Source organism: Pelodiscus sinensis, chromosome 10, assembly GCF_052426305.1.
Source record: "Pelodiscus sinensis isolate ZL-2025 chromosome 10, ASM5242630v1, whole genome shotgun sequence".
Taxonomy (NCBI): domain Eukaryota; kingdom Metazoa; phylum Chordata; order Testudines; family Trionychidae; genus Pelodiscus; species Pelodiscus sinensis.
This window is the reverse complement of record NC_143061.1, coordinates 37024366-37045607: the sequence shown is the minus strand read 5'-3', so window position 1 is coordinate 37045607 and position 21242 is coordinate 37024366. Positions and strand designations below refer to the sequence as shown.

Here is a 21242-nt window from a genome sequence, read left to right as displayed (position 1 = left end):
ACTCTCGGTAACTTTCTTTCCGAGCAGTTTACGCACCAGCCCCCTTGCTTGCCCCGCACTCTTTTCTGCGCGCGGATGTGCTGGTGCAGAACAGAAAAGCTGTCACGGGCCAGCCCCCGGCGTCTCAACGCCACAGTAGCCAGGGCCCGGCGGCGGCGCTTTGGCCCCGTGTGTGCCCTACGAGGAGCTGGGAGTCAGGCTCCTCCTCCGCGGAGGTAGCGCTGAGGCTCAGGGACGGGCCTGTGCGCTTGGCTGCCCGGGGGTCGCGGGCGCTGAGCGCAAGTGGCTCCGCTCTCTGAAGCGGACTTGGGGAGTGTAGCAACCACGCTAGCCGCGCCTGCGCACTGCGGCCGAGTCTGTTTGCATGGTTTCTATGGTAACGAAGCCGAGGCCTGGGCCTGTGGGGAGAAGATGAAGCTGAAGCGGCTCCTGCTGCGCTACTACCCGCCGGGTGCGGAGCGGGGGGCACGGGGTGGGGAGTAGAGTCCCAGGATACCGGGGGACAAAGAGCGATGAGCCCCGGGATGGGGGGAGGGCAGAGAGGGGTGACTGGGGGGAGGAGAAGCTCCAGGATGGGGGGAGGGCAGAGAGGGGTGACTGGGGGGAGGAGAAGCTCCAGGATGGGGGGAGGGCAGAGAGGGGTGACTGGGGGGAGGAGAAGCTCCAGGATGGGGGGAGGGCAGAGAGGGGTGACTGGGGAGGAGAAGCTCCAGGATGGGGGGAGGGCAGAGAGGGGTGACTGGGGGGAGGAGAAGCTCCAGGATGGGGGGAGGGCAGAGAGGGGTGACGAGGAGAAGCTCCAGGATGGGGGGAGGGCAGAGAGGGGTGACGGGGGAGGAGAAGCTCCAGGATGGGGGGAGGGCAGAGAGGGGTGACTGAGGGGAGGAGAAGCTCCAGGATGGGGGGAGGGCAGAGAGGGGTGACTGAGGGGAGGAGAAGCTCCAGGATGGGGGGAGGGCAGAGAGGGGTGACTGAGGGGAGGAGAAGCTCCAGGATGGGGGGAGGGCAGAGAGGGGTGACGGGGAGGAGAAGCTCCAGGATGGGGGGAGGGCAGAGAGGGGTGACTGGGGAGGAGAAGCTCCAGGATGGGGGGAGGGCAGAGAGGGGTGACGGGGGAGGAGAAGCTCCAGGATGGGGGGAGGGTAGAGAGGGGTGACTGGGGAGGAGAAGCTCCAGGATGGGGGGAGGGCAGAGAGGGGTGACTGGGGGGAGGAGAAGCTCCAGGATGGGGGGAGGGCAGAGAGGGGTGACTGGGGGAGGAGAAGCTCCAGGATGGGGGGAGGGCAGAGAGGGGTGACTGAGGGGAGGAGAAGCTCCAGGATGGGGGGAGGGCAGAGAGGGGTGACTGAGGGGAGGAGAAGCTCCAGGATGGGGGGAGGGCAGAGAGGGGTGACTGAGGGGAGGAGAAGCTCCAGGATGGGGGGAGGGCAGAGAGGGGTGACGGGGGAGGAGAAGCTCCAGGATGGGGGGAGGGCAGAGAGGGGTGACTGGGGAGGAGAAGCTCCAGGATGGGGGGGAGGGCAGAGAGGGGTGACGGGGGAGGAGAAGCTCCAGGATGGGGGGAGGGCAGAGAGGGGTGACTGAGGGGAGGAGAAGCTCCAGGATGGGGGGAGGGCAGAGAGGGGTGACGGGGGAGGAGAAGCTCCAGGATGGGGGGAGGGTAGAGAGGGGTGACGGGGGAGGAGAAGCTCCAGGATGGGGGGAGGGTAGAGAGGGGTGACTGGGGAGGAGAAGCTCCAGGATGGGGGGAGGGTAGAGAGGGGTGACTGGGGAGGAGAAGCTCCAGGATGGGGGGAGGGTAGAGAGGGGTGACTGGGGAGGAGAAGCTCCAGGATGGGGGGAGGGTAGAGAGGGGTGACTGGGGAGGAGAAGCTCCAGGATGGGGGAGGGTAGAGAGGGGTGACTGGGGAGGAGAAGCTCCAGGATGGGGGGAGGGTAGAGAGGGGTGACTGGGGAGGAGAAGCTCCAGGATGGGGGGAGGGCAGAGAGGGGTGACTGGGGAGGAGAAGCTCCAGGATGGGGGGAGGGCAGAGAGGGGTGACTGGGGGGAGGAGAAGCTCCAGGATGGGGGGAGGGTAGAGAGGGGTGACTGGGGAGGAGAAGCTCCAGGATGGGGGGAGGGCAGAGAGGGGTGACTGAGGGGAGGAGAAGCTCCAGGATGGGGGGAGGGTAGAGAGGGGTGACTGGGGAGGAGAAGCTCCAGGATGGGGGGAGGGCAGAGAGGGGTGACTGAGGGGAGGAGAAGCTCCAGGATGGGGGGAGGGCAGAGAGGGGTGACTGGGGAGGAGAAGCTCCAGGATGGGGGGAGGGCAGAGAGGGGTGACTGAGGGGAGGAGAAGCTCCAGGATGGGGGGAGGGCAGAGAGGGGTGACTGGGAGAAGAGCCCCAGTATTGAGGGGAGATCAGAGAGGGGCGGACAGGGGTGCACAGGTGGGAACTGAGGAAGGGCTCAGTGCTGTTGGGATGGGAGGCGGAGGAAGGAAATGTGGGAAGGAGCCAGGTATGAATGCATAGCAGAGGAGGAGCACAGGGCTGTGGCAGGGCTGTCCCGCTTCATCCTGCCTTCACATTACTTCTCAGAAACCGTTGTAGTTATCATTTCTTCTCTTATGAAGATGGTTTAACTAGATCTGGTGCCTTTTATCTGAATCTCCAGAGCAATCATTTCTGTGTCTGTTCATAGGACTGTTTTGTACTGTCTTACTGTAGCAGTGCAACCCTTCGTGGTGGATTAGTACATACAGAACAAAAGATGGTCCCTGCTTCTAAAACATTAGTCTGTCCTGTCTGAAGGGGAAAATCTTCTCATGTGCTGTTGGTTTTATGCTTTTCCAATGTAAATATGTGCATTTCTGGAAATTTACGAAATATGTAGTTGGAGACATGTTTTCCCCCTTCCCTAAACACTGAGGCTGCGTCTAGACTGGCATGATTTTGTGCAAAAGCAACTGCTTTTGCGCAAAATCTTGCAGCCTGTCTACACTGGCCGCGAGTATTTGCGGAAGAACACTGACTTTGTAATGTACAATATCAGTGGTTCTTGCGTAAATACTCTGATGCTCCCGCACAGGGATACGCCCTCTTGCACAAGAGGGCCAGTGTAGACAGCAACATTAATTTATTGAGCAAGAAAGCCCGATGGCTAAAATGGCCATCGGAGCTTTCTTGCGCAAGAGAGAGTCTACACTGGCATGGATGCTTTTGCGCAAAAGCAAATCTTTTGCGCAAAGGCACATGCCAGTATAGACGCTCTCTTGCGCAAATACTTTTAATGGAAAATCATGTCAGTCTAGACGCAACCTGACTGCATAACAATTGTGAAGAGATTTATTACTTTAGATGGATGTTTTGAGTCATAATATAACTAAAGGGATGTTGCAGACTAAACACAAATCCTAGTTAATTCCGGTTTAAATATATAGGTATTAACTGTGGTTTATACCACTGGAATTACACCTGTGTCAATACAATGAAAGAAGAAACAGGCCCATGGAAAGAACTGAAAAGTAAATGTAAATTTATTGTAGGAAATTAATTACAATGTTTTGTGTGTATTATCAAATGTAATCATGACAAGCATTGAGGTAATATGTGGTTTACTATAGGAAACAATCTTTTCAGAAATTTGACAATAGTATAAAATTTGATCTCAGTCTATTTAGGAGTCCTTTCTTTTTCTGGGATCAGGTTTCTCTGATACATAGTTAAAAATGAAAAATGGAGATGAGAGGAGAGGCTCAGAATATCAGGAAAGGAGTAATGACAAATCTTTTTCTCAATTTAAATATTTGCTCACAAATCTGGCAAAATGCATACGGAGATTAAAAATTAATCTAGAATAGCCCTTCCTGTTGATAGCCAGTAGGCAGCAGTCTGCTCTAAAAATCTTCTTTAAAGAGGAAATTACATGGCCAAACATCTTAATTCTAAAGTTCAAAATCTTTTAAAAGTGCCAGAGCCTACCCAGACCTGGGTATGCTATTTTGTATACAACTCTTCGTGTAGACTTTTGCAAATGAAAATTAAACATAGCAGATGGACTCATGCACTCTGACAATCCTAAAGAAAGAAATGCTGTCATTCGGATTTTGATAAGAGTGGTGTAAACCAGTAGAATCTCTATTGAACTCAGTGTTGTTGTATGACTATAAATGTCAAGTCCATAGTGTGCACCTTCTCCCCCTCCCCCCCCCCCAAAAAAAAGCCAGCTAACAATGATGAACGTCTAATTTGGAATTGTTTATTGTTTATTCAAAGGCATTATTTTGGAATATGTTCAAGATGGTGAATTGAAGACCAAATCCATAGATTTACTTGATCTCAGTCTTGAGTAAGTAGAACATTGTTTTAGACAGCAGAAGAATACCATATTCTACAAGCAAACTTGACAATAGGTTATGTACAGCATTGTTAGTTGTAAATGTGATTTGGGACAAACTTTTTCTCTTAGGGATAAATTTTGTTCTTAATATTTCTGATTATTTGAGGGCATTAAAAATCCTACCTACATTCTGACTGATCATTCTGTCATTGAAATTGTTGGAGCAGTGTCAGGAGATGAAAGTGGGAACTGCTTTTGTTTACAGATCTATCACATCAGGGCATACCCAAGAATTGTGTTTACTAACCAAAAAGAAGGCAGAGTTTTCTGGTGGCATAACATTTAGCACTTTTGTAAAATAGCGCTTTTTATCATCAGAATATTTCCCATCAAGGGGCCTGATTTTGCTTTGTTACTCTGCTTGAATAAACCATGCTGAAGATATTGGAATTATGCTGGTATGAATGAGTTCAGATTCAGTCCTATTAATTAATTAATCCTCACAATACTGTGAGCTAGATTAATAAGTATTATTACAGGCAGGAATTTCTCTGGGGGTGCTTTTATTGTAATTGTGGTCCACAAGGGTATGAATGCATCTCTGTGGTCCCCCAAGTAAGAGGAGAAATCAGCCCCAGCCTTCTCCCAGCCAGCCAGAGCATAGGGGAGGGAGGCTTAGGCAGCACGCCATTCCTGCCTTCCCCTGACCATCTAGAGCACGTTTCCTGGGGGAAGCATGGGGGGATGCTTTTGCACTTTTTGAACCCCCCCCCCCATGTGTACAAGCCTGTATTATCTAGATGGGTAAACTAAATTTCTGTTCCTGTTGAAGTTATATAGGAGTTCAGCCAGTGGCAGTGGGTCCCATGGAAGAAAGATGTACGTGCTAAGCACTTCTGAAAATCAGACCATACAACTTACACAGATATTAGTGGGAGCAGTCAGTACTGAGCACTTCTGAAAATAAGAACATAAGAATGGCCGTACTGGGTCAGACCAAAGGTCCTTCTAGCTCAGTATCCTGTCTGCCAACAGTGGCCAGCACTAGGTGCCCCAGAGAGGGTGGACCGAAGACAATGATCAAGCGATTTGTCTCCTGCCATCTCTCTCCAGCCTCTGACAAACAGAGGCCAAGGACACCATTTTATCCCCTGGCTAATAGCCTTTTCATAGAATCATAGAATCATAGAATAATAGGACTGGAAGGGACCTCGAGAGGTCATCGAGTCCAGCCCCCCGCCCTCAAGGCAGGACCAAGCTCCGTCTACACCATCCCTGACAGATGTCTATCTAACCTGTTCTTAAATATCTCCAGAGAGGGAGATTCCACCACCTCCCTTGGCAATTTATTCCAATATTTGACCACCCTGACAGTTAGGAATTTTTTCCTAATGTCCAATCTAAACCTCCCCTGCTGCACTTTAAGCCCATTACTCCTTGTCCTGTCCTCAGAAACCAAGAGGAACAAATTTTCGCCTTCCTCCTTGTGACACCCTTTTAGATATTTGAAAACCGCTATCATGTCCCCCCTTATGGACTTAACCTCCATGAAATCATCTAGCTTCTCTTTAAACTCTGTTATAGTCCTAGCCTTCACAGCCTCCTCTGGCAAGGAGTTCCACAGGTTGACTACATGCTCTGTGAAGAAGAACTTTCTTTTATTAGTTTTAAACCTGCTACCCATTAATTTAATTTGGTGTCCTCTAGTTCTTCTATTTAGGGAACTAATAAATAACTTTTCTTTATTGGCCCTCTCCACACCACTCATGATTTTATAGACCTCTAGCATATCCCCCCTCAGTCTCCTCTTTTCTAAACTGAAAAGTCCTAGTCGCTTTAACCTCTCCTCATATGGGACCCGTTCCAAACCCCTAATCATTTTAGTTGCCCTTTTCTGAACCCTTTCCAAGGCCAAAATATTTTTTTTGAGGTGAGGAGACCACATCTGTACACAGTATTCAAGATGTGGGCGTACCATAGTTTTATACAGGGGCAGTAAGATATTCTGGGTCTTATTTTCTATCCCTTTCCTAATAATTCCTAGCATCCTATTTGCCTTTTTGACCGCCGCTGCACACTGCGTGGAAGTTTTCAGAGAACTGTCCACGATAACTCCAAGATCTCTTTCCTGATATGTCGTAGCCAAATTAGCCCCCATCATACTGGACGTATAGTTGCGGTTATTTTTCCCGATGTGCATTACTTTACACTTATCCACCTTAAATTTCATTTGCCATTTTGTTGCCCAATCACTCAGTTTGGTGAGATCTTCTTGGAGTCCCTCACAGTCTGCTTCTGTCTTGACTATCCTAAACAGTTTTGTATCATCTGCAAACTTTACTACCTCACTGCTTACCCCTTTCTCCAGATCATTTGAAGAAATGATCTGGAGAAAATAGGGCCATTGCTAAGACTACAAAGGGAGTTTGTTTCACAGCTAAATTTAGAATGAAGGACGGGGCCGCTCTTTTTTAACACAAAGGACATGGATATATTATTATTAGATGTCAAATGAAACCTAACTATGGATGGATAGATCATCAGGAACTTGCAGTTCTTTCTCTCAAAGGGTGGAAGACGCCAGACTGAAGATCTGTCTTTTTTTATGAAGACTGTGACATATTTATCACAGTGATCATTTGAAGGGACATATTAGAGTGTGACCAAGGTACCAGCATGCATTAGACTTCACACTGTCTCAGAGAGTTCAACTGGATGTTACAGTGAGGAGGTGGAAAAGTGCTTCACAAACCCATGCACAAGGGGCTGTTCACCTTTCTGATTGGTAGTTTTGCCCACTGATCTTCAGGGCTACGTCTATACTGCGCTTTGTTGTGCAAGAAAATATGCAAATGAGGTGAAGCGGTGAATATCACCGTGCCTCATTTGCATACTTAATAAGTGCCATATTTGTGCAAGGGGCTTTTGCGCAAAAAGGAGCCATCTTCACAGCTCCTTTTTGCTCAAAAGCCCCCTCTTGTGCAAGAGCCATTATGCCTGAAAAAAGAAGCAGCAGAATGGCTCTTGTGCAAGAGGGGTTTTTTTGCGCAAAAAGGAGCCATGAGACGGCTCCTTTTTGCACAAAAGCCCCTTGTGCAAAAATGGTGGCTCATTAAGTATGCAAATGAGGCACGGTGATATTCACCACTTCGCCTTATTTGCATATTTTCTTGCGCAACAGAGCGCAGTTTAGACTTAGCCCAGGTGATTTGTACAATCAGTGGTTGAGTCCTAGCACTACTGCATGTCATTGAGTCTTATAGAGAAGCTATTTAGACTTTATGCTGATTTCAGCCATTTCCTCTCCCATCTGTTTCAATTGCTTCAGCTACCTCAGATCATTGTTAAAACTGGTGCTGCCAGGTGCAAGAAATAGTATATTATGAGAGCCAAGGGCCATATTACATTGCTGATGGTAGCCATCAGTGAACAAATTGAAATCAACTGACTCTATCTGTAAGGGGTCGAGAGACAGAAATCAGATATGCCCTAGCACCGCTAAGGAGGACACCAAAATCCACAAGATTAATTAAATTTAATCCACAAATAAATTAGACCAATTCAGTGCTAATATTGGTAGAATAATGTCTCAATTTAAACACATGAATTGATGGTTAGCGTGACCTGCACATTCATAATTTTCACTCCACACTCAAAGATAAGACTGAGCATACAATTGAACCTGTGCTTTCTTCAATACTCTGGATAAAAGCCGACGAGTCACATTGCTTCAGGAAGATACAGTTTGAGCCTCATTTGAGCCAACATCAGCAATGACAGCACAGTAGTGTAGAAGAATCCAGCTGCAAGATCCCCTGTAGAACCTGATGGTTTATAAACCAAATACATCAACAGAATGTTAAGCCTACCTAGTAAGACTACCCACAGACACATGGATTACTAATAGCAGTAAAAGCTGATGGCATCCCCGTCGACTCCAGTACCCCACCAGGTTGCAAGGAGTAAGAGACATCGATGGAAAAGTTTCTCGCAGTGGGGATGCTGCAAACATTTGACCTAAGGAATGTCACTCCAGCTATGTTGTTCTTGTAGCTGGAGTTGCATATCTTAGATTGACTCTCAGACAGATTATAGTTTTGTGGGGCCCTGGACCAGAGTAAGTGGGGCCACCTCTCCACCTTTTCACCTGCGATCGCTTCTCCTTCCTCCCCACACTCTACTTAGTTTCTTGTTGCATTCCATTAAGACACTTCCACGTGCACCTACACACACTAAAACAATACCCAGTGAAGCCCTCCACCCACATGGTGCTAGTTTCTGGACAGACTCCGGATGTTTTGTTTTAGGTGTAGCTCTTTAACGTCTTAAATGAAGGGCACATTCACACCCATTTATTTCAAATGAGGTTTTACCTCAGCTCATAGCAAGGATTAACCTTGTTTATAACAGTATTGTTGCTGTTTGTTCAGCTTTTTACCTTTCAAGAGACTCTAGCTTTGATTGAAGACAAAATTAGTATTAAAGGTTGAAAGTGTCATTTGGCTTTTGGGTGTATTACATCCTCTATAGATACTTTCAGAAGTATAAGGATCTTTATAAAACTACAGTTTTAAAAGTGAAATGTAAGTTTTTTCTCAAAAGATACAAATAGACGCTAGTAAAACATATTTAAAATATTTATATTTTTGGTCTTCCTTAAACTTATTTAGGATAATTAAGCAGTGTAGAGTCTGACGGCTTATTTTCTCACTCCCTGTAAGTAAATAATATGTTTACCAAATTGCTTGCCAGTGGATGACCAATATTTTTTCCATGCACTCTAGTACAAATGTAGGTGCTTTAGTAGAAGAAATCCGAAAAGCAGAACCTCTCATCACAGCTTCACGCAAAGAGCAGGTCATACATTTAATACTAAGGTTACAAGAGAAGCTTGGACAACAAGAGGACCACAAGTTCTACCTTTTTAAGGTAAGAGGCATGCTGAAAATAATTACTGGGTCTTTTCTGACCTCAGTTACACTGTTGTAAATCCAGAATAGCTGTATGTGAACATTAAGTTGAGGTCATGTCTCTACTCTGCAGGCTCTACAGCAGCATAGCTAAGGTGTCATAGCTATGCTGCTGTAATTCTGTAGTCACTGTATATGTAGATCACAGTAACAGAGAGCGCTTTTCTGTCACTGTGGTGATTCCTTTTCTCCAAATGGGTGGCAGCTACCCATTGGAAACATTCTTCTGTAGGTCTAGCTGCATTAATACCAAGGGCTAGATTGGGTTAGCTGTGATACTCAAAGGTATGCTGTAGCTGTCATTTTAAGCTTTAAGTGACCAGGTGTAATTGGAATAATTGAGAACAGAATTTGGCCCTACAGAATTCTCTGCTCTGCTCCATTACTATTGCCCTACTCTGGGGGCATGAACAGAACTGAATCGGGATATGTCTTACCTGCTGTGGGTTCTTAGAAATGATCTAGAAATTGTTATCATTTTAAATTTTTCATTGATAATTAGTATTAAATAATAACATTAACTCTTGCCCTACCAAAATATTATCTTTGCAGTAATCCTAAGACTAGAGAGTAACTATTCTTAAGTTAGTCTTTCAGTCAGATCTTTTGTGAGGCACAAGAATTGTGGTTGCAATGCCAGGGCATAGGTGTGCTATAGAAATTTAGTTTCTGTACCTCTCATTTTCCTCACCTCTGTGGTCATATGTTTAGCTTCATGTGTGTGTTTTCTCTGTGTGCTGCACTGACTCTGTCTAAATAGACTGTACAGCAGGCTTCAATGAAACTGCTTGATAAGACCACAAAAACTGATTTACTTGCAAAGGTGCCCAGCCGGGTTTATTGTCGTTGAAGCATGGTAATAGCACTTGGCAGACTCTATGGGGATACAAGACATGTGTGGTTGTGATGATGGACACAGCTCAGTCAGTTGTGGGAATTTCCACTGCTCCCCTGGAATACATAGATCCAAACAAGTTATGCCCTGAATATATCAGTGTCCCACCCTCTGACGGATTAGGTTGCCACCCATTGCATTCTACATATTGGTTTGATCAAAATATTTCTATCTATTGTGCAATCATTCTGACCTTATCCATAAGATGGGTCAGTGTGTTCCTGTTACCTTTGAGGGATTTGTTTGGTGGTATTGAGGTGTTCTGGTACCACCTTTCTGGAATCCGTTTACATATATATTCTTGTACCTAACAATACTTAGGGATGTGTGTTTCTGCAATATCAGCCTTATGTGATGGTGTATTTCATATTCTTCCTGAAAATATTATTATAAATATGCCTAACTCAAATATACTTTATGCAAAATATTGCATCTAACATACTATTTTAAAAGTTATAATCTGCTGAATGTGTATATTCTGTTTGTTTGCATTTATGATTCCTGTATTTGAAATTAGAAATATGAAGCATAAACCTGTTTACTGATCTAGACCTGAAAAGTGAGGGCCATTAGTGATTCTTAAGGAACTTAATGATCTGGTACTTGGGACAATGAGCTGTGAATAGTATTGCTTCTCCTGTTAGCCTGGACTATGGTTGGTCCAACAAAGACATGTGACCAAGCCACTTGATGCTGGAAACCATTTTGAATGCTATACTTTTCCACTCAAGCTGAGAAAAAATTGAATGGAACATAAAGGATTCCAGTGCTGGGCATAATCTATATAAAGGCATGAAACTGAATAATAGGGGCTGCTACCAGATGCCAGGAAACCCCTAGTTACCACCTAAGATGCTTGCTGAAAATATCTAAGACAAAACAGGGGAAAGCATCAGACTTTCAAGCTGGGATACTGTCTAGTTTGTGAGAAAAGGTGATTAGAACTACTGTTAGAATAAGAAATTACATGTAACAAATTTCTTAGTGTATTAAGCTTAGCTGTCAAGTTTTGTTTTATTTTGCGTAGTAACTTACTTTGATCTGTCTGCTGTTGCTTCAAAACACTTACCTTGTACTTTTTTATACTTAATAAAATCACTTTTATTTATTAATAAGTCCAGTGTAAATAATTGTTATGGGGGGAAGGAGGGTGGAACTGCTGTGCATCCTCTTTATCAATGAAAGAGAAATATGAACAACGTATGAGCTCATTTTGTAATAAACTTTATACATGGTGAGACATATTTATCTGGAGTTTTGGTCCCATTGGAACTGTACAGTTGGGTATTCTGGCCCAGCAGGACTGGCAGTGGGGCACCCCAAAGGGAAGATAGGTGGGCTCAGTGCTGTTTCAGCTCATCAAGCGATAATCTCAAGGGGATCCCTGTTCTTACCAGAGTCTGTGAGCAGAGCCTGCCTTTTGCTCACAATTTCACATTGCTTTATACCAGCAAAGTCATTCTTCCGCTCTACGCTGCGCTATCAAGCCTCAATTGAAATATTGTGTCTAGTTATGGGTACCACATTTCAAGAAAGATGTGGAGAAATTGGAGAAGGTCCAGAGAAGAGCAACAAGAATGATTAAAGGTCTAGAGAACATGACCTATGAAGGAAGACTGAAAGAATTGGGCTTGTTTAGTTTGGAAAGGAGAAGACTGAGAGGGGACATGACAGCAGTTTTCAGGTATCTAAAAGGGTGTTTAAAAGGAGGAGGGAGAACAATTGTTCTCCTTGGGCTCTGATGATAGGACAGAAGCAATGGGTTTAAACTGCAGCAAGGGAGGTTTAGGTTGGACATTAGGAAAAAGTTCCTAATGGTCATGGTGGCTAAACACTGGCATAAATTGCCTAGTGAGGTTGTGAAATCTCCATCTCTGGAGACATTTAAGAGAGGTTAGATAGACATCTATCTGGGATGATCTAGATCAGGGCTGGCCTTAAGCCAATTCGGCCAAATCTGGCCCTGTGCCTAAGGGGGCCCCGCAACCGGAAGTCGGCTCCCTTGGCTGGGTTGGCTGGGCTCCCCGGCCTTACCTGCACACGCTGCCGGCTGCTGCTACCACCATGCAGGTGAGCGGGGAGACACCCAGGCATTTTGAAATTGAAAAGGTGGTGGTGGTGCATGTGGTTTGGAGTCCGGCCCCACAGAAGGTAGGGAAGGGGGAAAACTAGGTGGAGGTGTGGGAGAGGAAAAAGCTTGTGTGGAGGGGGAAGAAAGGGGAAGGCACCAAGGGACAGGCTGGAGGAGAGACAAATGCCCGGGGGCCAAGTGCAGACAATGAGGGAAAGTGCAGGAGGGGAAGTGTCCGTGGGAGGGGGCACAGGGTGATGCTGGGAGAGGAAAGAAGAGGGGAAGGGCATTGGGGGCGAGAGGGGGAGGCGCTGGGAGAAGGCTTGAAAGAAGGGGTGGGCATGAGAGGGGATGGAGCAAGGCATGTGTGAGGGCACGGGGGCATGAGGGGATGGGCATCAGAGAAAAAGGAGGCAGGGGCAGTGAGGGAAGGGGGAGGCACGAGGAGGGTGCAGGGCTAAGGAAAGGTGCAGGTGCCAGGGGATTCTGGGGGTGAAGCAGAAGGACAGATACCTGCAGGGGAGAGACCAGCACCAGAGGAGCGAGGCAGGGCAGGTGTGTAGCGGGAGGTGTTAGAAGAAGGGTAGCTCACATGATCAAAGTGGGGCTACTGGAGGAGTGGGCACAGGGGGGAGAGAAGGGCTGGTGGAGGGAGGCAGGTCGTAGGAGAGCTGAGGGCAGTGAGAAGGGCAGTAGTCAGGACAGCAGAGGAGGGTGAGGAGTTTGGGGGCAGCAGGTACCAGGGGAGATGATGGAGCAAGGGGAGGAGACATGGCAGCATAGAGAAAAGGGAAAGGTTTCAAAAATATTTATTAATAACTTGGTATGCTGCCCACGGCTAGTTTGTTTGCGCCCCGCGGTGCAGTTTGGGTTTATGTGGGGATCAACACGTGGGAGCCAAAACAAAAAGTAGTCAGTGTAATGATCTTCTGTTGATATGTGTTTTAGTAGTTAAATTCTTTAACTGTCATTGCTCGTGAAAAATGCTGTCACATAGGTAGAAATCGGGTAAATATTGCATTTTATTAATATCAGCAGAACTGACTTAAATGGGGCCTGTGTGTTGTGTAGGCTTGCCTTAATCTTTGTATTCATGCCTGTCAGTGTGAGATAAGCTATTTGTATATATTTGCTTGCATATGCAACCACACTTAAGTTGAGGCCCTCAGCATGTTCTGTAAGTATCAGTGTGGCCCTTGGGGCTTCCAAAGTTGAGTTGCCCTAGCTCATCCCTGACAGGTGTCTGTCTAATCTGGTCTTAAATATCTGCAATTTAAGCCCATTGCTTCTCATCCTAACCTCATAGGCCAAGCAGAACAATTTTTCTTTCTCCTCCTTATGATACTCTTTTAGATACTCGAAAGCTGCTCTCATCCCTTTTTGGTCTTCTCTTTTCCAAAGAAAACAAGGCCAATTTCTTCAGCCTTGCCTCATATCTCATGTTCTCTAGATCTTTCATCATTTGTGTCGATCTTCTCTGGACTTTCTCCAGTTTCTCCACGTTTCCTGACATATGGTGCTCAGAACTGGACATGATACAACAGCTGGGGCCTAATGTAGATGGCTCATTCCCTGCCTAGGGGATGTGAGACTGGGCGGGTTAATTTCCAACCCTCCTGTTTATTAGTTTCCTAAGCCAGGAGGGCACAGTAGATCTGATGGAGGTTGGAGAGGGGATGGAAGCCAGATCTAAGATCAATGAGCCCTGGGAAGTGGTCCCATTGAAAGGAAACTGGACCTGTGGATGCCTTGGGGGTCAGCAGCAAGGGCCTGCTTTTGGAAGCCCCCTCTTTGGAGGTGAATGTGGCAGCATTGAGACACCACCCAGAAGCAGGCGCCACAGACACTAACTGTAGATTCATGGGATGGCTCTCACAGATCTTGCACATGCATAAGAGGATAGATCTGCAGGAAGGGGGCAGTGGCGTAGTGAGGGGGCTGGAGGAGTCAGTTGCCCCTGGGAGAAAAATAATATAAAATTTAGTTAAAAATAGATGTCACGTTTTTAAAAGGAATACCATATCTTCTGTGATTTGTCTATTTTTGTCTCTTTAGGCCCCCAGTTAAAATTTTCAAAAGCACTTGAGTGACTAAAGTCATTTTTGAAAATTGGACTTGGAAATCTAAGCTCAGATTTTCAAAGGTAATTAAGCTCCTAAAGAGACAGTTGCCAACTCGGATCTTCAAATATATCTATGTGATCTTTACACACCTTTGAAAATCTGGTCATAAGTGTCCTAGTCAGTTCTGAACGTGAGATGTAGGAGCTCAGTCCTAATTCCTTCAGGCTTTTTTTTTTTTTAATTTGAACATTTATCTACATTAATTCTCCTCCTTTCTCTTTTACTATCCAATAAATGCATGGATCAAAATTATAGGTGCTTTGTGAATATGCTGACTTGAGAGTGGAAAGATTTCATATTGTCATGTACGGTTCCTGGTAACCCATCTCAAATACGAAAAACTAGATTGATATCAGGAGCTGTTGAATTCAGTTTACCAGTTGCAGTATCTCATTAGGATGTTTAGTGGAGAAGATATTGTTTCTTTTTTTTTTAAAATGTATATTGTGGGCAAAGCATGGGCTCTCAAGAATTCCTCCATTATTTTACTATGCGTCTCAAAACATTTGGTGTTTTTCTAACGGCCTGGAGTCAATTGATTATGTAGGAATCTCCGCTTTCATTTAAAAAAAAGTTCTCTATACTTCTGGGCCTTACAGCTAAGGAGGAAAGCTTTAAAACATGAGCCCTAAATACTCAAGAAACAAAAAGCCAATAAAAATCCAACATGTTTTATTTTTAAAAAATCTTATGATTTGTAGACCATTCTCATAACTTTGTGTAGGCATTCCTTGTGATTTTTGGATTGGCAATACTGCTCTTTGGTAAATTTAGAGAGGTCTCTTCCTTCAGTTTCCCTTTCCACCCTCCTTTTTTGTCACAGGTCATCAGAGAATCAGAGACAATGGAGAGTAGGGTGAGTCCATGACTATGGTTAATGACTGGTCAGGGTGCCTAACTATTATCAGCCAGTGGTCTTAATGAGCTATCTACTGCCATCTGTTAATCAACTGTAGGAAAAGGCTTCAGAGCAGAGCTTATTTATATAGATAACCTACTTTGACACAGAGATCCGTAGACACACTTGCTGTGTCAAGGTGATCAATTTTGGCTCTTTTGGGTTGAAATTCACTTAAGACTTGGAGCTGGGAGAATGAAATGTTATTATCCATATTGTATGATTAAAAGGTTAAAGACCTGGCTTAGGGTCTACCATAACTTGAACACTAAGCAGAGGACAGTGAGTCACATCTAAGTGAAAGTCACAGAAGATAGAAACAGGTTTTATTTCTGGTGGTGTGGAGTCTATTTGGGAGTCCTCAATTATATCTGACACTTTACATCCAGTGTTTAAAGGCAGAGCTGACTAGAATCAATTGAGAGTCCTTGTCTTGTCTCAGTGATCGCTTGAGCAAAAATCATTGATAAAATCTTGTGTAGACTGACCTTGGACTCAACATGCAGGAAGTGTGTTGAAGGGCAGTGCAAAGGAGGCAATGATGGTGAGGTACCATATTACTTAGTGAAATCATTTGTGCTGAAATCACTAAGGTCTGGAATTTGACCACAGAACTGACGCTTTCTTAATAAAGACTCCATTTTTGCTATTTAAAAAGTAAATCAATGTAAAAAAAAAAAAAACTGCAACGCTCTTTGGTAACTTTTTAAAAATCAAACTTTATTGAAAAAATTGAATAGTTTGTAATTGAAAATATTTGACCTACACTTAAGGCAACTGATTTAATTTTGTGTAAAATTTTGCATAATAAAGGATGGCATTTTTTTAAAAATGTTCAACTATATTGATATACATTTTGATCAGATCTACTTCTGATGTGATATTTGTGTGTGTTGTGGTTTGTTGTGTGTGCGGTGGTTTTTTTTGTTTTTTTTTGGCTCAACAAAAAATCCTGTGTGTGTGTGTGTGTGTGTGTGCATGTGTGCATGTGCATGTATGTGTGTGCGGGGGAGGGGGACGGCGGGGACCGCCAAAACGGTTAGAATCGGGCCTCGCACTTCCTAAAGCCGGCCCTGGTCTAGATGGTACTGGGTCTTGCTGTGAGGGCAGGGGCTGGACTCGATGACCTCTCGAGGTCCCTTCCAGGACCTCTATATGATTCTATATATACTTTAGTTCAAGCCCTCAGGCCACTGCAAGGCCTTATATTTCAGGCTCTCTTATGATGACTACATTATCCACTTTGGTCTTTTTGATTTTTTTTTAATGAACAACTTGACACCTTTTCAATACAAAATATTAGATTGGAACAATGTGTTTTTGCTACAACAGCACCTTGGTAAATTTTCTTTAAAAAATTAGGTGCTTTTCAAAAGTCACAAGACGAGGATTGATTTAACTATCTTATTTGTAAAATTCAAGCCAGTAATAGAATTTTATATCCCTAATGTTATACATCTGAAATAAGCTTTTAATAATTGTTATATTTTTGCCATATCAGCAGATGGCACTGTGCAGCAACAAAAAGATGTTAAAAATCAGTTACAGACTAACAAGGCTATCCATCTGAGATTTAGAAAGATGTTGGTCAGTCATATACTAGAGAGACAATGTTGAGTCTGAAGAAAAACTGTGTGGAGCTTGAAAGCTTGTCTCTTACACCAAAAACTGTCTTTCTAGTATATGAGAGAAGGAAATCACCACAGAAAGAATGTATTTGGTCTTTTCTGGGGACACAATAGTGGTTGATTTCCCTTATTTAGCAATACAAGAACCAAGCAATTGCTCATTTCCCATCTGACAAAACTAATTAGGGAAATGTTAAGTGTGATAGTGTAAAGTACCTGTTTTATCTGTCACTCATATAGCACAAATGCATTTTAGGCAATTGTTAGCAGCTGCAATTACAGTGACAAAATATTGGCAGGAGAGGGAGGGTTTCCAAAGAGTGAATACTTGGCATGTTTGTATTTGGAAACTAGCAGACTTACCTGGCATTTCCTGGGTCTTCAGGGCAGGGGTCTGGCAGTATGGGGGCTGCAGGAGTCAGGAGGGGAGGACCTTGGGGGATGGTGTGTCGAGGGGGAGGAGTGCAAGAAGCTGGAGATGAAGAGGGGCTCAGGGCAGGGAAGGGGTCCTGGTACAGGTGTTCTTTCTCCCACCGCCCATGGCTATCAATGGCATTTTCTTTTCCCCTCACTTCCTGCTCCAGGGGATGTTTTCTTCCCCTCTCCCGCCCTCCCTTCCCCCCAGCCTGACTCCAGCTGTCAGGGATGTTTTCTTGTCTCCTCACTTCCCAAACTGCCAGGGTCATTTTCTCTCCCCATGGTCCCTCCCCTTGCCACTAGGGGTATTTTCTCTTCCCACAACCCTTACCCCCGGCCACCAAGGGCCTTTTTTCTCTTCCTTGGCCCTGTGCTGCAGCCAAAGGCCAAGAAGGGGGAAAGGATTTAGGGCAAAGGAGCTACTTACCAGTGTGCTGGCAGGCGAGATGGCTGAGCGTCCGTCTGCTGGCTACTCCCTTCATGGACACTCCCCCGCAGTGGACACTCTGCAGAATAGCTTTCCCCTGCGGAGCAGTCCCTCTCTTTGCATATTATGGAAAACAGTCCTTTTCCCAAAGCTTCTGGTTGTCCTGGCACAACTAAACCCTGACCCTGCTTTAATTAGGAGAAAAGGAAGCTGCGTTCCAAAATTTGTGGCGATGACTCTTACCGTTTAGGAAACTGTGTAATCATGGGAGACTTCAACTTTCCAGATATAGACTGGAGAACAAATACTGGTAATAATAATAGGGCTCAGATTTTCCTAGATGTGATAGCTGATGAATTCCTTCATCAAATAGTTGTTGAACCAACAAAGGGGGAAGCCATTTTAGATTTGGTTTTGGCGAATAGCGAGGACCTTATAGAAGAAATGGTTGTAGGGGACAACCTTGGCTCAAGCGATCATGATCTAATTCAGTTCAAACTAAATGGAAGGATAAACAAAAATAAATCTGAGACTAGGGTTTTTGATTTCAAAAGGGCTAATTTTAATAAATTAAGGAAATTAGTTAGGGAAGTGGATTGGACTAAAGAATTTATGGATCTAAAAGTGGAAGAGGCCTGGGATTATTTTAAGTTAAAGTTGCAGAAGCTATCAGAAGCCTGTATCCCAAGAAAGAGGAAAACATGTATAGGTAGGTGTTTTAGACCAAGTTGGATGAGCAAGCATCTCAAGGAGGTGATTTAAAAAAAAGCAGAAAGCATATAAGGAGTGGAAGATGGGAGGGATCAGCAAAGAAAGCTACCTTATTGAGGTTCGAGCATGTAGGGACAAAGTGAGAGATGCTAAAAGTCATGTAGTGTTGGACCTTGCAAAGGGAATTAAACCCAATAGTAAAAGGATTTATAGCCATATAAATAGGAAGAAAACAAAAAAAGAGGAAGTGGGACCGCTAATCCCTGAGGATGGAGTGGAGGTTAAAGATAATCTAGGCATGGTCCAATATCTAAACAAATACTTTGCTTCAGTATTTAATGAGGCTAATGAAGAGCTTAGGGATAATGGCAACATAAATGGGAACAAGGATATGGAGGCAGATACAGGCAGTCCCCGGGTTACGTACAAGATAGGGACTGTAGGTTTGTTCTTAAGTTGAATCTGTATGTAAGTCGGAACTGGCATCCAGATTCAGCCGCTGCTGAAACTGACCGCCAGTTCTGACTTACATACAGAATCAACTTAAGAACCCCAAGCGTCCCCAAGTCAGCTGCTGCTGAAACTGATCAGCAGCTGATTCCAGGAAGCCCGGGGCAGAGCAACTGTGCCTCGGGCTTCCTGTAGTCAGCGCTGGTCAGTTTCAGCAGCAGCTAAATCAGGACGCCTGGGGCAGAGCAGCTGGGGTGCTGCTGGGTTGCTCCAGTAGCGACGGTCCTCGGCACTACTGGACCAACCCAGCAGCACCCCATCTGCTCTGCCCCAGGAGTCCTGATTCAGCCGCTGCTGAAACTGACCAGCAGCGGCTGAATCAGGACCAGAGCAGCTGGGGTGCTGCTGGGTTGGACCAGTAGCGCCCAGAGCGGCGCTGCGTGACAGTCCTCGGCACTACTGGACCAACCCAGCAGCACCCCATCTGCTCTGCCCCAGGAGTCCTGATTCAGCCGCTGCTGAAACTGACCAGCAGCGGCTGAATCAGGACCAGAGCAGCTGGGGTGCTGCTGGGTTGGACCAGTAGCGCGCAGAGCGGCGCTGCGGGACCAACCGGCAGCACCCCAGCTGCTCTGCCACAGGCGTCCGGAGAAAAGCCTAGTCTGCTGGGGGGTGGGGCGTACTAGCTGCGTCCTCCCCCCACCCCAGCAGACCAGGAAGACACGGGCGGCGGAACGAGACGCACCGTAGTCCCGCCGCCTGGGTCCTCCGCGGCTTTGCTCCCCGTCTCCCTGGTCTGCTGGAGACCAGCAGACCAGGGAGACGGGGAGCAAAGCCTCTGAGGACGCCGGCAGCGGGACAGCCGTGGGGCGTCTGGGCTGTCCCGCTGCCGGCTTCCCCGCGGCTTTGCAAAGCCACGGGGCCGGGGGGGGGGGGGAGGCGGGCTCAGGCAGCCCAGGCGCCCCTGGGCTGCCCGAGCCCCTCCGCGGCTTTGCTCTGCGTCTTCCTGGTCTGCAGACCAGGGAGACGCAGAGAAAGCCCCAGAGTACACGGGCGGCAGGACCGCGAGGTCCCGCAGTCCGTGTACTCTGGGGCAGCCCCGTTCGTAATTGCGGATCCGACATAAGTCGGATCCGTGTAAGTCGGGGACTGCCTGTATTACCACATCTGAGGTAGAAGCCAAACTCAAACATCTTAAGGGGAGTAAATCAGGGGGCCCAGATAATCTTCATCCAAGAATAGTAAAGGAACTGGCACATGAAATTGCAATTCCATTAGCAAAATTTTTTAATGAATCTCTAAACTCAGGGGTTGTACTATTTGACTGGAGAATTGCTAATATAGTTCCTATTTTTAAGAAAGGGGGGGAAAAAATGACCCAGGTAACTACAGGCCTGTTAGTTTGACATGTGTAATATGCAAGGTCTTGGAAAAAATTTTGAAGGAGAAAGTAGTTAGGGTCATTGAGGTTAATGGCAAATGGGACAAATTACAACATGGTTTTACAAAAGGTAGATCGTGCCAAACCAACCTGATCTCCTTTTTTGAGAAAGTAACAGATTTTTTAGATAAAGGAAATGCAGTGGATCTAATCTACCTCGATTTCAGTAAGGCATTTGATACAGTACCACATGGGGAATTATTGGTTAAATTGGAAAAGATGGGGATCAATATGAAAATTGAGAGGTGGATAAGGAACTGGTTAAAAGGGAGACTACAGCAAGTCATACTGAAAGGTGAACTGTCAGGCTGGAGAGAGGTTACTAGCGGAGTTCCTTAGGGATCAGTTCTGGGACCATTATTATTTAATCTTTTTATTACTGACCTCGGCACTAAAAGTGGGAGTGTGCTAATAAAGTTTGCGGATGACACAAAGTTGGGAGGCCAAAGCCAATTCAGAAAAAGATTGGGATATCATACAGGAAGATCTGGATGATCTTGTAAATTGGAGTAATAGTAATAGGATGAAATTTAATAGTGAGAAGTGTAAGGTTATGCATTTAGGGATTAATAACAAGAATTTTAGTTATAAGCTGGGGACACATCAGTTGGAAGTAATGGTCTTGGGATGCATTAGGCAAGGTATTTCCAGTAGGGAGGTGTTAGTGCCGTTATACAAGGCATTGGTGAGACCTCTTTTGGAATACTGTGTGCAGTTCTGGTCTCCCATGTTTAAGAAGGATGAATTCAAACTGGAACAGGTACAAAGAAGGGCCACTAGGATGATCCGAGGAATAGAAAGCCTGTCTTATGAAAGGAGACTCAAGGAACTTGACTTGTTTACCTTAACCAAAAGAAGGCTGAGAGGAGATATGATTGCTCTCTTTAAAT

The 21242-nt window shown here is 45.7% G+C and overlaps 1 protein-coding gene across 3 annotated transcripts in view; it reads left to right on the top strand.

Moving 5' to 3' along the window:
• DAW1 (dynein assembly factor with WD repeats 1) overlaps window positions 1-21242 on the top strand; it is a 54037-nt gene continuing 32795 nt past the window's right edge. For 2 of the 3 annotated variants that reach the window (XM_089780852.1, XM_006119885.5), the window contains exons 1-3: window positions 1-451; window positions 4258-4330; window positions 9106-9250. In XM_089780852.1, the coding sequence (XP_089636978.1) occupies window positions 412-451; window positions 4258-4330; window positions 9106-9250 (258 nt within the window). In that variant the 5' untranslated portion in view covers window positions 1-411. Of the gene's footprint in view, window positions 452-2462; window positions 2837-4257; window positions 4331-9105; window positions 9251-21242 lie in introns of those variants that run through there. The other variant, XM_089780851.1, reaches the window with a different exon arrangement.